Source organism: Bombina bombina, chromosome 7 (genome assembly GCF_027579735.1).
Source record: "Bombina bombina isolate aBomBom1 chromosome 7, aBomBom1.pri, whole genome shotgun sequence".
Lineage (NCBI taxonomy): Eukaryota > Metazoa > Chordata > Amphibia > Anura > Bombinatoridae > Bombina > Bombina bombina.
Window position 1 is genome coordinate 622,849,105 of NC_069505.1, and position 14,528 is coordinate 622,863,632.

Below are 14,528 nucleotides of genomic sequence, written 5' to 3' on the forward strand. Positions count from 1 at the left end.
CCGTTTGCAAAATTTGTACATATAATCTATCAGCAACCAAACGCTGCTATTATAATTAATGATAGGTCAACGGCCAATTTTCAGTTACATAGAGGCTCAAGACAGGGCTGCCCACTATCCCCCTATTTATTTAATCTGGCACTGGAACCATTAGCTTTTCGCCTAAGGAAAGACATTGAAGGTATTAAACTTAATGAAAGACAGGTTACAACCTTATTATATGCCGATGACTTACTAAAATTTTTGTCTAACACCAAGGATAATATCCCTAGATTAATGCAAATCTTACAGGAATTCAGTGCATTTTCAGGCTATAAAGTTAATACAATGAAATCAGAATTTTTTTGGCTAAGGAAACAAGAAAACTCTTATTTATGTTACCAGTTTAAAGAAGCTATCGAAGCATTTACGTATCTGGGTATTAAATTATCTAAAGATAGCAATGAATGGTATAGGCTCAATTACCCCCCTATTTTCTCTAAAATAATTAAAGAGCTCAAAAATTGGGCTAAACTTAAACTAACCCTAACAGGTAAAATAAATCTGATAAAGATGATAATATTCCCAAAACTTTTGTATTTAATGCAGAATATACCGATTTTGATAAAACGTCAAGACCTAGTCCAATTTAAACAGGCATGTCTTCAGTTTTTTTGGGGAGATAAGCGAAGAGCTATTGCCTTTAAAACGTTATCATTACTTAGGTCTGATGGCGGATTGGCACTACCAGATATAGAGATATACAACTTAATAGCAATTTCAAAGACAGCGCTTGACTCGCTAACCAGTGTTGACTATTATGCAACACAAGACTTTGAAAAACATTTTGTGCACCCATACGCTCTTACGGCCCTCCTTCACTGCCCAACTGCGAAATGTCCCTCCAAAATTAGGCAAATACCTACCATCTATAATGTCATCATTGCCTGGCAAAAAATATTGAAAAAAATAAATGTTAATTTTGGTTTCTCAGAACACCTGATTATTGTGGGTAACCCTGGTTTTACCCCGGCTTTAAATTCCAAAATTTTAAGAGAATGGGCGATGAAAGGTTTAAGGTATCTATCTCAAATTAAAGAACATATCACAGGGAGATGTAAGTCATTTTCGGACCTCCAAAACGAATTTGGGCTTACAAATAGAGAATTTTATGCATTTTTACAGGTCCGACATTATACCCAGACACTTGTCTCTGAAGGTCAGAATGACGATACATGGTGTGTTCTGAGGCCAGTAATTAATCTATTTAAAATAGGTAAATATTCTATTTCATTACTATATAAAACAATTTTGTGGTATCCTTCACCCTTCAAGCGGGACTTCAATAACTGTAAGTGGATCATCCGGGGTTAGTGTTAGGTTTATTTAAGGGTTTTTTGGTTGGGTTTTATTTTTAGATTAGGGTCTTGGCATGTAAAAGAGCTAAATGCCCTTTTAAGGGCAATGCCCATACAAATGCCCTTGTTGGTTGGTGGGTTTTACTGTTGGGGGGTGTTTGTATTTTTTTTACAGGTAAAAGAGCTGATTTCTTTGGGGTAATGCCCCACAAAAGGCCCTTTTAAGGGCCACTGGTAGTTTATTGTAGGCTAGGGTTTTTTTATTTGGGGGGGGGGGGGGGCTTTTTTATTTTGATAGGGCTATTAGATTAGGTGTAATTTTTTTTATTTTGTTTTTGATAATGTGGTTTGTTATTTTTCGTAGTTTAGTGTTTGTTTTTTGTAACTTAGTGTTTGTTTGTTTTTCTGTAATTTAGTGCTTTTAATAACGTTTAATTGTATATTTAATTATTTGAGTAGGGTTAGGTTTTTTAATATGTAATTTATTTAATTTAATTGGTAGTTTAATTTAATTGTAGGATAATAGTTAGGGTAGGTTAATTAATAGTTTAATATAGTTTATTTTAATTATACAGGTAAGTTTAAATTTATTTGAAGATAGGTATGTTGTAATTTTAATTTAAAGTTAGGGGGTTGTTAGGTTTAGGGGTTAATAGCTTAATTTATTTTTTGATGATGTGGGGGGCTGACGGTTTAGGGGATAATAGGTTTAGTTAGTGGTAGTGATGTGGGAGGCCAGAGGTTTAGGGGTTAATACGTTTATTTATGTTGCGGCGGGATCGGGGAGCGGCGGGATAGAGGATAATAACTTTATTTATGTTGCGGCGGGGTCGGGGAGTGGCAGGATAGGGGTTAATAACTTTATTTAGGTTGCAGGAGGGTCGGGGAGTGGCGGTATAGGGGTTAAACATTTTAGTATAGTGGCAGCGTTTAGTGACAGGATATAAATAAAGTTTGGAAAAAGCCAAATAGACGCGAGATTGATACTCATCGCCCCATACTTGGTGCACGTCTTTTTGCTGGCTTTTATCATAACTAAGGAGAGCATATTGAGATACGTGGCTGCGATGTTAGGCGAGCGTATTGATGCCGGTGAAAGCAACAAAGTTGAGGCTTTGATAAATATCCCCCATAGGCTCAAAAGGAGTAGCATGCAAAACCTTTAACACCAAGTTAAGACTGCAGGGACGCAAAATTGGCTTGATCACAGGCTTAATGCATGCCAAAGCCTAAACAAAACCATGAATGTCAGGAAGATTAGAAATCTTCCTATGAAACAAAACTAAAAGAGCAGAAATCTGCCCTTTCAGAGAACTGGCACAAGGCCCTTTTCCAAGCCATCCTGTAAGAACTGCAAAATTCTAGGAATTTTAAAAGAATGCCAGGAAAAGCCATGATATATACACTAAACAATAAAAGACTTTCAGACCTTATGATAAATCTTCCTAGTCACTGGTTTACAAGCCTTAAATGAAATTTCAATCACAGAATTTGAGAAACCTCTATGCTTAAGAACTAACCGTCCAATCTCCATGCTATCAAGCTTAGAGATTTTAGGTCCAGGTGGAAAATAGACCTTGAGACAGAAGGTCTGGACGTTGCGTAAGAGGCTAAGGAGGACAATTGGACATCTGAACCAGATCTGCATACGAAATCCTGTGAGGCAAAGCTGGGACAATCAGGATTACTGGTGATTTCTCTAGCCTTAGAAATCACCCTGGGAAGAAGAACCAGAGGGGGAAACAGATAAACAAGGTAAAATCACCAATGAGCTACTAGAGCATCCACCAACTCTTCCTGAGGGTCCCTGGACTTCGCAAAGTACCTGGGAAGTTTGTTGTTCAAATGAGAAGCCATCAGATCTATCTCTGGGAAACCCCAAAGATCCACAATCTAACTGAAAACATCCAGATGCAGAAACCACTCTCCTGGATGCAGAGACTGATGACTGAGAAAATCAGCTTTCCAGTTATTCACTACTGGAATATGAACTTTAGAGACTAGACAGTAATTGACTTCTGCCCATGAGAGTATTTAATACACTTCCATCATGGCTAGGAAACTATGCTGTGACATTTTCTGATTGAAAGTGGAAATGAGACTCCCCATAAACAGAGGCCGAGTCTGAAGAGCCCTGAAAATAGCACAGAGTTTTAGAACATTTATTGGCAAACCTATTGTGCTCTCAAAGACCCCCAAACAGCTCCAAAACCTGGTAGACTTGCATCCGTAGTGATCACAGTCCAGGTAGGATGAGCAAAAAGAAGCCCCCTGAATAATGAACTGATGATCCACCAAGTCAGAGACTGTCTTGTACTGTGATACAGAAACATCTTTTGAAATAACTAAGTGTGATCCCTGCACCACTGACAAAGCATACAAAGCTGAAAAGGTCTTATGTGAAATTGAGCAAATAGAATTGCATCTGAAGCTGCAATCATGACACTCAGTACTTACCAACACCTATCTACTAGTAAAGTAGACAACCAAACCAGTACTGAAACAAATCAGGAGAGGTTATGGAATAGGAGAATATTGTAGATTCATAAGAAGAAGCAAAATTTCCCATAAGGTGGAAAAGAGAGTTAAAACCATACCCCATATACATCCCTCTGACATACACTGCACTCTGAGGGGAAAATGTGCCTCAGTAGAAAGCCCCTCTCTCTGAAGAATCAAAATGTGCATCTTCATTCTTTGACCACCTCCAGTGGAGGCAAAGACAAGACAGAGGTATCTGTGAGGTGGGAGGGGTTTTGTGGAGCTCTTGAGGTTTGGGAATCTTTGCCTCCTCCTGGTTGTAAAGAAGAGTAATTCCCATGAGTTATGGATTGTGGACTCTCACCAACTGTAATCTAATTCATGTAAAAACAGATGGTATATAGCATTATCTGAGATACATCTTGTTTGGCATATATTAAATAAACGTGCTCTGGTGCATCCACAGGATGAAGTGCTGTACCATATATCAGTGCTATAATAAAGCAGCCAATCCTGTTTCCATTATGACCGGCAATGGGTGCCTTGTCTGGTAATCCACAGAGTTTCCCTCTCCAATACAATGGTCTGCATGAACTTTATATCTTTGCTCTTGCTATGGTCATGGCCTTTGTCATATCATTCAGCTACACTGCACCATGTGCCACGTCATTTCTCAGTACTTGGTTTTATACGATTGCTGTGCTTTTTTTTCTCAATATTGCTGCTATTTACAGCAATGCAAAAACAGCTCCCCAATATGGTTGCCACCTTTTCTCGAAAAAAATACCAGCCACACTCTTTAGCATAAATTTGCAAAAGTAATGATACAGCATAAAGCAAGAATGAAAGCTGCTACTACTGATTTTAAATGATCTTTTGTTTATAATTAGATTACAGCACATGCAGAAGAAGATTAAACATTATAGCATTTTTATTTCTATATTTCATCTTTATTTTCAAGTTTGATCTGAACCTTAAAAATACTGACTGGGTAGTAATCCCCAACTGAAAAACCATGAGACCGGCATGAAACGCGTGAGACATTGTGCAGGGATAAATATGTATGTACTCCTGTTTTGTTTTTAAATGTTTTAAGTAAAGGTGAATTGTTATCCTTAATACTTTGAATGTGCAGTTAATATGCAGTTAATCTTATTTGGACTTCCTATATGTAGTCAGTCCAAAGGGTTCAGTTCAAGGGAAATATGTTGGATTCTATTATCTCTACTGAAACTATAGTTAAGGGAGCTTTTTCTTCTTTAAGGACATTAATTCCTATGGTTAATTCTAAATTTCTAATCTTTTTTGTACTTTTCATCTGAACAGGGAATTGGAATCCAAAAAAAAAAGGTTCCTTTTCCTTGGTCTAGAAGTATAGTTCTATCTGGGTTGTCTAAATAGTCCTTATAAATCTATTTCCTCATTCAAGTTTACATGAAGATATGGGGGCCGATTTATCACGGCCCAAATGGGGCCGTATACCTCTGTTTCTGCCCAAGCCTTTAGGCTCGCCGGAAACAGGAGTTAAGAAGCAGCATTCTTAATACCGCTTCTCCTTAACTCGTATGCCACCTCTGAGGCGGCGGACATCAATCTGCCCGATCTCATATGATTGGGTTGATTGACACCCTCTGCTAGCGGCCGATTAGCCGCGAATCTGAAGGGGACGGCATTGCACAAGCAGTTTACCAGAACTGCTTGTGCAGTGATAAATACCGACAGCGTATGCGATCATGTCCGCCACTTTATAAATCGGACCCATGGTCTCCATTCCAGAGTCTCTGGTAGGTGGCAGGTTATGCTTTTTTCTGAAATCTTGGTTATTGAATAGTTTTCAGCACAAGGTCTCCCAGAGGAAGGTTTATTTAGGCCTTTTTTCAGTTAGTTTTGGTTCTGGTACCAATGGGAGTGTTTGTTCTGGTTCCTTTGTTGGAAAAGGAGAAAGGATTTTATTTAAATATTTTCTTTGTTCCAAAGAAGGAAGGAGCTTTCAGGCCAGTTTTGGTTTTAAGCTTTGAACTAGTTTCTCTGAGTTTATTCTTTCGAATAGTTAGCAACTTGGACTATTCTGCTTTTTCTTCTTCAAGGTCTATTTATGTCATCAATAGATTTAAAGGACACTTACTTTCATGTTCCTATTTTTTTGGGAACATTACTAGTCTAGAAGTAGACAGTAGTCATCTGTTTCTACATCTAGGGAAGTGGTCCCTTCAACTGGATGTTTTCCAAGAGATAGATACTATCCAAGGTCAAGGGAACCTCAGAGAGATTTTCTGGAGGCTCTGGCAGCTCCATGGTAATTCAGCTAGCCTATGTTTTTCTTCCTTTAATTCTTCTTCTCATAATGTTCTCCTTAATCAGGTAAAAGAAGTTATCAGTAATTCTGATTGCTTCATCTTCGCTTCCCAAGATTTTTTATGCAGATCTGGTTCAGATGTCTAGTTGCCCTCCATGGTCGCTTCCTCTGTGTCCGGACCTCTTGTCTTGAGGTCTGTTTTTTTGCATCAGGATCTTAAATTTCTAAGCTTGATGGCATGGAGATGGCAAAACAGATTGTTTTCAGGCAGAGAAGTTGTTCTGATTCTATTCATGCCATTTAGCCTGTGACTAGGAAGGTTTATCATGAGTATATGGATCATGTTTTTTTATGGCATTCTTTTAGAATTTATAGGTCTTTGCATTTTTTTTGCAGGATCGTTTTGATGTGGGTTTATTTGCTAGATCTTTGAAGGGTCACTTTTCTGATCTTTTAGTTTTGCTCCTCTAGAAGATTTTTAATCTTCCTGTCAATCATGGCTTTATTTAAGCTTTGGTTAGAATTAAACCTGTTTTTAAGCCAATTTCTCCTCCCTGGAGTTTTATTTGATATTTGACGTTTTGCAGACTGTTCCTTTTGAGCTTTTGCATAAGTTGGACATTAAGTTTTTGGTTTTTTTTAGGTTTCTGGCTATGTCTTCTGCTAGAAGAGTTTCTTAGTTGTTTGCTCCATCATATGGTCCTCCTTATCATATTTTTCTTCAGGATAAGGCAGTTTTTAGGACTAAATTTGTCTTTTTTCCTTAGAGGCCTATTTATGAAAGGTCTTGCGGACCTGATCCGACAGTGCGGATCAGGTCCGCAAGACATCGCTGAATGCGGAGAGCAATACGCTCTCCGTATTCAACATTGCACCAGCGGCTTTCAAGAGCTGCTGGTGCAACGCCGCCCCCTGCAGACACGCGGCCAATGGGTTGCCAACAGGGAGGTGTCAATCAAACCGATCGTACTCGATTGGGTTGAATTGTGGCGATTCCTGTGCGCATCATCAGAGCAGGCGGACAGGGTTATAGAGCAGTGGTCTTTAGACTGCTGCTTCATAGCTGGTGTCTGGCCTGCAGGCTCACCAGAAACACGGGCCCTCAAGCTCCATCTGGAGCTTGATAAATGGGCCCCTTAGGTTGTGTTTTTGGAAAATTTTAGACAGGAAATTGTTGTCCCTTCTTTATGTCCTAATCTTAAGTTTTCTTTAGAGAGGCTTCTTCATAACTTCTTCATAACTTGGATGTTGTAAGAGCCATGAAGTATTATGGAGACACGTCTAGGATTTTTGACAAACTTCTAGTTTGTTTGTTCCAAGGAAGGGGCAGAAAACTTCTGTTTCTTTGGCTTCTTGGTTGAAACATTTTGGTTCATAAAGCTTTCTTGGAGAAGGGACAGCCTTCATCTAACAGATTCTGCCCATTCTACCCGTTCAGTTGCCATTTTTTGTGATTTTTAGAATGAGGCTTCTGTTGATCAAATTTGCAAGTTAGTTGTTTTATTTTCTTTTTCTAAACTACCCTGTTTATTCTTTTTTTTGGGGTGTGAATTTATTTTTTACTGGGGGAACAATGTTCTTTTTATCTTGTCCTTATTTTTCATTACTTTTGGACTCCACAGCTTGGGTAATAGTTCCTAGGAGAAACAGATCATGGACTCTCACCACCTATATTAAAGAAAACATAATGCTTAACTGATACATTCATTTCTTTCATGGCGGTGAGAGTCCACGAGACCTCACCCTGTTTTTTTTTTGTTCATTTATTTTTGCACACATCTTTTTTTCCCTGCTCCTGTTATTTTGCTCTTTTTTCCTATTTTTTTGCTTGGCTTTACATCAGACTAGTTTACCAGTGAGGTGGGAGGGGTTTTATAAAGCTCTTGGGGTTTGGGAATCTCTCCCTCCTCCTAGTTGTAGGGAAGACATTCCCAGGAGTAATGGATTGTGGACTCTCACCATCATGAAATAAATTCATTTATCAGGTAAGCATAAATTATGGGAGGGGGGACTACTTGTGTGTGTCTCCATTTTGTCCTCCCTCTCTCTCCTCCATTTCTGTCCCATCCTCTCCCCCCCCCCCCTCGATCCCCCTCTCTCTCTTCTTTCTCCCTATTTATTATTCTCTCTCTTTCTCTCTCCATTTTACTCTCCCTTTCTCTCTCCCTCTAACTGCAAGAAACGTATGTCTTATGAGAAGCCTGACACTTGTGTTTATGTGATTGCTAAAATGTAATTTTGTAAACTATGATGCTCTGCTTGTACTATATAAGTAGCAGATTTACAGCTCTATTCACTTAAATGGGAATTAGCCAGGGAATTGGTTGTTTTTTTCGATAAAAACTGTTTGTATCATTGAAACCTCTTTTATTGTGTTTTTATTGTGAGACAAAATCAGTTAATTAGGTCAGACAGTTGAATGAAGTATTTCTCTAATAAAAAACCCCATTCAAGTTTAATTGCAGTGCTGGCACTCTGAGATAAATAAGTTGCTTTTGTGTTCAGTTTGGGCACTTGGGCTCAAAAAGGTTTGCAATCACTGCCATAGACTATACAGAGTGTGCTCATGTTGCCTGTATACAACCGTGCATTAAAGACCATATGCAGCACAGCAGGTACATTATCTGTCTAGCCTAACAGCAGGTACATTATCTGTCTAGCCTAACAGCAGGTACATTCTGTCTAGCCTAACAGCAGGTACATTATCTGTCTAGCCTAACAGCAGGTACATTCTCTGTCTAGCCTAACAGCAGGTACATTATCTGTCTAGCCTAACAGCAGGTACATTATCTGTCTAGCCTAACAGCAGGTACATTATCTGTCTAGCCTAACAGCAGGTACATTATCTGTCTAGCCTAACAGCAGGTACATTATCTGTCTAGCCTAACAGCTGGTACATTCTGTCTAGCCTAACAGCAGGTACATTATCTGTCTAGCCTAACAGCAGGTACATTATCTGTCTAGCCTAACAGCAGGTACATTCTCTGTCTAGCCTAACAGCAGGTACATTATCTGTCTAGCCTAACAGCAGGTACATTATCTGTCTAGCCTAACAGCTGGTACATTCTCTGTCTAGCCTAACAGCAGGTACATTCTCTGTCTAGCCTAACAGCAGGTACATTCTCTGTCTAGCCTAACAGCAGGTACATTATCTGTCTAGCCTAACAGCAGGTACATTATCTGTCTAGCCTAACAGCAGGTACATTCTCTGTCTATCCTAACAGCAGGTAAATTATCTGTCTAGCCTAACAGCAGGTACATTATCTGTCTAGCCTAAAAGCAGGTACATTCTATCTAGCCTAACAGCAGGTACATTCTCTGTCTAGCCTAACAGCAGGTACATTATCTGTCTAGCCTAACAGCAGGTACATTATCTGTCTAGCCTAACAGCAGGTACATTCTCTGTCTAGCCTAACAGCAGGTACATTATCTGTCTAGCCTAAAAGCAGGTACATTCTATCTAGCCTAACAGCAGGTACATTATCTGTCTAGCCTAACAGCAGATACATTATCTGTCTAGCCTAACAGCAGGTACAATCTCTGTCTAGCCTAACAGCAGGTACATTATCTGTCTAGCCTAACAGCAGGTAAATTATCTGTCTAGCCTAACAGCAGGTACATTCTCTGTCTAGCCTAACAGCAGGTACATTATCTGTCTAGCCTAACAGCAGGTACATTCTCTGTCTAGCCTAACAGCAGGTACATTATCTGTCTAGCCTAAAAGCAGGTACATTCTATCTAGCCTAACAGCAGGTACATTATCTGTCTAGCCTAACAGCAGATACATTATCTGTCTAGCCTAACAGCAGGTACATTCTCTGTCTAGCCTAACAGCAGGTACATTCTCTGTCTAGCCTAACAGCAGGTACATTATCTGTCTAGCCTAACAGCAGGTACATTCTCTGTCTAGCCTAACAGCAGGTACATTATCTGTCTAGCCTAACAGCAGGTACATTATCTGTCTAGCCTAACAGCAGGTACATTATCTGTCTAGCCTAACAGCAGGTACATTCTGTCTAGCCTAACAGCAGGTAAATTATCTGTCTAGCCTAACAGCAGGTACATTATCTGTCTAGCCTAACAGCAGGTACATTCTATCTAGCCTAACAGCAGGTACATTCTGTCTAGCCTAACAGCAGGTACATTATCTGTCTAGCCTAACAGCAGGTACATTATCTGTCTAGCCTAACAGCAGGTACATTCTGTCTAGCCTAAAAGCAGGTACATTCTCTGTCTAGCCTAACAGCAGGTACATTATCTGTCTAGCCTAACAGCAGGTACATTATCTGTCTAGCCTAACAGCAGGTACATTCTCTGTCTAGCCTAACAGCAGGTACATTCTCTGTCTAGCCTAACAGCAGGTACATTATCTGTCTAGCCTAACAGCAGGTACATTATCTGTCTAGCCTAACAGCAGGTACATTCTCTGTCTAGCCTAACAGCAGGTACATTCTCTGTCTAGCCTAACAGCAGGTACATTATCTGTCTAGCCTAACAGCAGGTACATTATCTGTCTAGCCTAACAGCAGGTACATTATCTGTCTAGCCTAACAGCAGGTACATTATCTGTCTAGCCTAACAGCAGGTACATTATCTGTCTAGCCTAACAGCAGGTACATTATCTGTCTAGCCTAACAGCAGGTACATTCTCTGTCTAGCCTAACAGCAGGTACATTCTCTGTCTAGCCTAACAGCAGGTACATTATCTGTCTAGCCTAACAGCAGGTACATTATCTGTCTAGCCTAACAGCAGGTACATTCTCTGTCTAGCCTAACAGCAGGTACATTCTCTGTCTAGCCTAACAGCAGGTACATTATCTGTCTAGCCTAACAGCAGGTACATTATCTGTCTAGCCTAACAGCAGGTACATTATCTGTCTAGCCTAACAGCAGGTACATTCTCTGTCTAGCCTAACAGCAGGTACATTCTCTGTCTAGCCTAACAGCAGGTACATTATCTGTCTAGCCTAACAGCAGGTACATTATCTGTCTAGCCTAACAGCAGGTACATTCTCTGTCTAGCCTAACAGCAGGTACATTCTGTCTAGCCTAACAGCAGGTACATTATCTGTCTAGCCTAACAGGAGGTACATTCTGTCTAGCCTAACAGCAGGTACATTATCTGTCTAGCCTAACATCAGGTACATTCTGTCTAGCCTAACAGCAGGTACATTATCTGTCTAGCCTAACAGCAGGTACATTATCTGTCTAGCCTAACAGCAGGTACATTATCTGTCTAGCCTAACAGCAGGTACATTATCTGTCTAGCCTAACAGCAGGTACATTATCTGTCTAGCCTAACAGCAGGTACATTATCTGTCTAGCCTAACAGCAGGTACATTATCTGTCTAGCCTAACAGCAGGTACATTATCTGTCTAGTCTAACAGCAGGTACATTATCTGTCTAGCCTAACAGCAGGTACATTATCTGTCTAGCCTAACAGCAGTTACATTATCTGTCTAGCCTAACAGCAGGTACATTCTGTCTAGCCTAACAGCAGGTACATTATCTGTCTAGCCTAACAGCAGGTACATTCTGTCTAGCCTAACAGCAGGTACATTATCTGTCTAGCCTAACAGCAGGTACATTATCTGTCTAGCCTAACAGCAGGTACATTATCTGTCTAGCCTAACAGCAGGTGCATTCTCTGTCTAACCTATGGGCTTGTCGGGATGGCAGCTGGTTGACTGAATTAAAGCCATGGTGCAAACATATACTGTAGGAACCATTTCAGCCTCTGGGGGCAAGTTTCAGTAAGTTTTCAGTGCTTTATGTCTATATGCATAAACGTGCAAAGGGCAAACATGCAAACCTCACAACTGATTTAATGAGCTCTATGTATTTATATCTTTTAGTGAGGAGTGGAAGACAAGACAAGAACAACTTAAAACGACAATTAAACGAATTCTGAAATGTGATTTCACCAAAGAAAACCTAACTGACCCAGTAACTCTTCCAAAAGTTGACTGTATATATGTTGGTTGTGTGCTGGAAACTATCTGCAAAGACCGAGATGATTATTTAAGGAGTCTGAAGAAGATCTCCATGTGGCTAAAACCAGGTGGTCATCTGATAATATTAGTTATGTTAAATGGTTCATTTTACACAATCGGGGAACACCGCTTCCACATTCTGAATATAGATGAAGAGTTTATAAGAAAAGCTCTCAGGGACATAGGGTACGTGGTTGAAACCATAGAGATGGTGGAAAGGAAATCAAACCATGAGGCTATATCTTATGAACACATGGCACTTGTAACTGCCGTAATGCAATGAGATGCTTAAATGCACATTAACCTGTATAGCAGTGCATCCTATCAGTGCTGGGTGAGATAGAAATAAATGTGCAACTGTCCTTAGATTTTGCTAATCTTGTGTGAGCTTTTATTACTCCTATCAGTGCCTTTTGGTGGTCAAGATAATTTATAACAGGGTATTTTTCAGTTCATCATAGCAGTTCAAACAAGAAGATACAATAAGTAGTGATAGTAAAAATAAAAATTTGTAAAATTAATGTAGGATCTTGGAAATGTATTGGATCTAAAATTCCACATCACAAAGAGTAAAATGATGCATTTTGGAGGCAAAAGCTGAAAAGCTAATCATACACTTTACTGAGAGAAAGGGGACTTGGGTATTATTATTTCAGATGACATGAAGGTTGGTAAACAATGCAGCAGCACAGCAGGTAAAGCCAGAAGGATTCTGCTTGAATAGGAGTGAGCAGCAGAAAGTTAAGAATCTTATGTCACTTTATAGATCACTAGTGAGGTCTCATCTTGTGTATTGTATAAGTTCTAGTGACTGTATCTCCAGACAACCATAAATAAACTGGAAACTGTACAAAGTAGCCTACTAATCACAGTCTAAACAAGGAATTATACCATGACCCTAATACTTATAGCTTAGAGGGGAGATGGGAGAAAGAGGATAGAAACCTTCACGAATATTAGGGGATTTAATAAAGCTGGGGCAGAAGCAAAAAACAAAAGCAACGTTTCGGGCTCACACTCCCTTAATCATGCATGGTTTCTATGTACAACTGTGTTACCTTTAAAGGCTGCTTCAGCCAGTGAGCACACACATAAAATATTAACTCTAAACATACCAAAATGTGCTCTATACAAACACTAAAAAACTCCCTCTAGTGGATAAGAATAATAAAAAAAAAATTTTTTTTTTTTTCATTTCAGTATTACATTTCTTTAAAAACATATGTACAACAATCGGGGAAGTTTAACTGTTACATACTGTTCATATAATGTGGGTAAAGAATATCATAATAAACTTAGCAGAATGATTATCCTTTCTCTAATATATAATTATGTATGTGCCAAATCCACATAGAAGGTACATCTTATAGCTTAATAGAGGGTATTTTATGACAGGGTTAGATACGAGACCTACAGGAATACAGATAAGTCAAAGTCTCTATTGAGGCCTTTCGGATACATAGAATCAACTGGAGCCTGTAAATACCCCTTCCTTATATTATATCTATGTTGGTTAAGACATTCTCTTATTTTACGGGTCGTTTCATCTATGTAAATTTTATCACACAGGCATTTGGTCAAATATGCAACATGGGTAGACTCACAAGTGTAGTATGATAGAATATTGATTTTTTTTACCACTACGGGGATGCATGAAAAAAATTACCTTAAAAAATAACAGAATAACAGTTTGTACACCCCAAACAGGGGAAACTTTTGTTGGTGATGTATCAGTGCATCTAGGGCCTAAGTCACTCCTAGCCAACATGTCTTTGAGGTTCTTAACCCTTTTATATGCCATCATAGGTATATCCCTAAAGGCTGGAGTGTCCAAATTACATTGTTTTAAAATATTCCAATGTTTTTTAATGATCCGTGATATCACTATACAGGTTATCTTGGGATACGAACACCAATATATGTTCCTTTTCCCTTTCAGGTGTAGTGTTGGTAAACCCATTTGTACTTATCTTATTAACCTCTGTATGGACCAGTGCCTTAGGGTAACCCTTATCCAAAAATTTGTTACCCATGTCAAGTAATCTAGACTCCTTAAGTGGGGGGGTCCCCTACTATCCTGTTAACTCTCAACAATTGACTCTGGGGAAGAGACCTCTTAAGGGCTGGGTGATGAAAACTGTCATATTTTAATAATATATTCCTATCTGTTTCTTTGGAATGCAAAGCAAAGCATAGAATATCATTATTGTTTGTATACACTAGTGTCTAGAAACTTGATTTTTTTTCCTCACTATGGTTAAGCATAAATTACAGGTCATTGACTTCATTATTGAGTGACTGTACAAATTATAAGGAGTCAATGTCGCCCCACCATATGCCATATATATAAGAGAGAAGCAGAAGACTATGCTATGTGAAAAAAGAGGTGTGCTCAGTAAATCCAAACTATAACCTATTCT

At 39.2% G+C, this 14,528-nt stretch overlaps 1 protein-coding gene across 1 annotated transcript in view; it reads left to right on the plus strand.

Moving 5' to 3' along the window:
- Window positions 1-12,391, plus strand: part of LOC128636750 (indolethylamine N-methyltransferase-like) — a 125,797-nt gene extending 113,406 nt beyond the window's left edge. Inside the window, exon 3 of the mRNA XM_053689732.1 lies at window positions 11,971-12,391. Within this exon, the coding sequence (XP_053545707.1) occupies window positions 11,971-12,391 (421 nt within the window). The remainder of the gene's footprint in view (window positions 1-11,970) is intronic.
- Window positions 12,392-14,528: the final 2,137 nt, after the last annotated feature.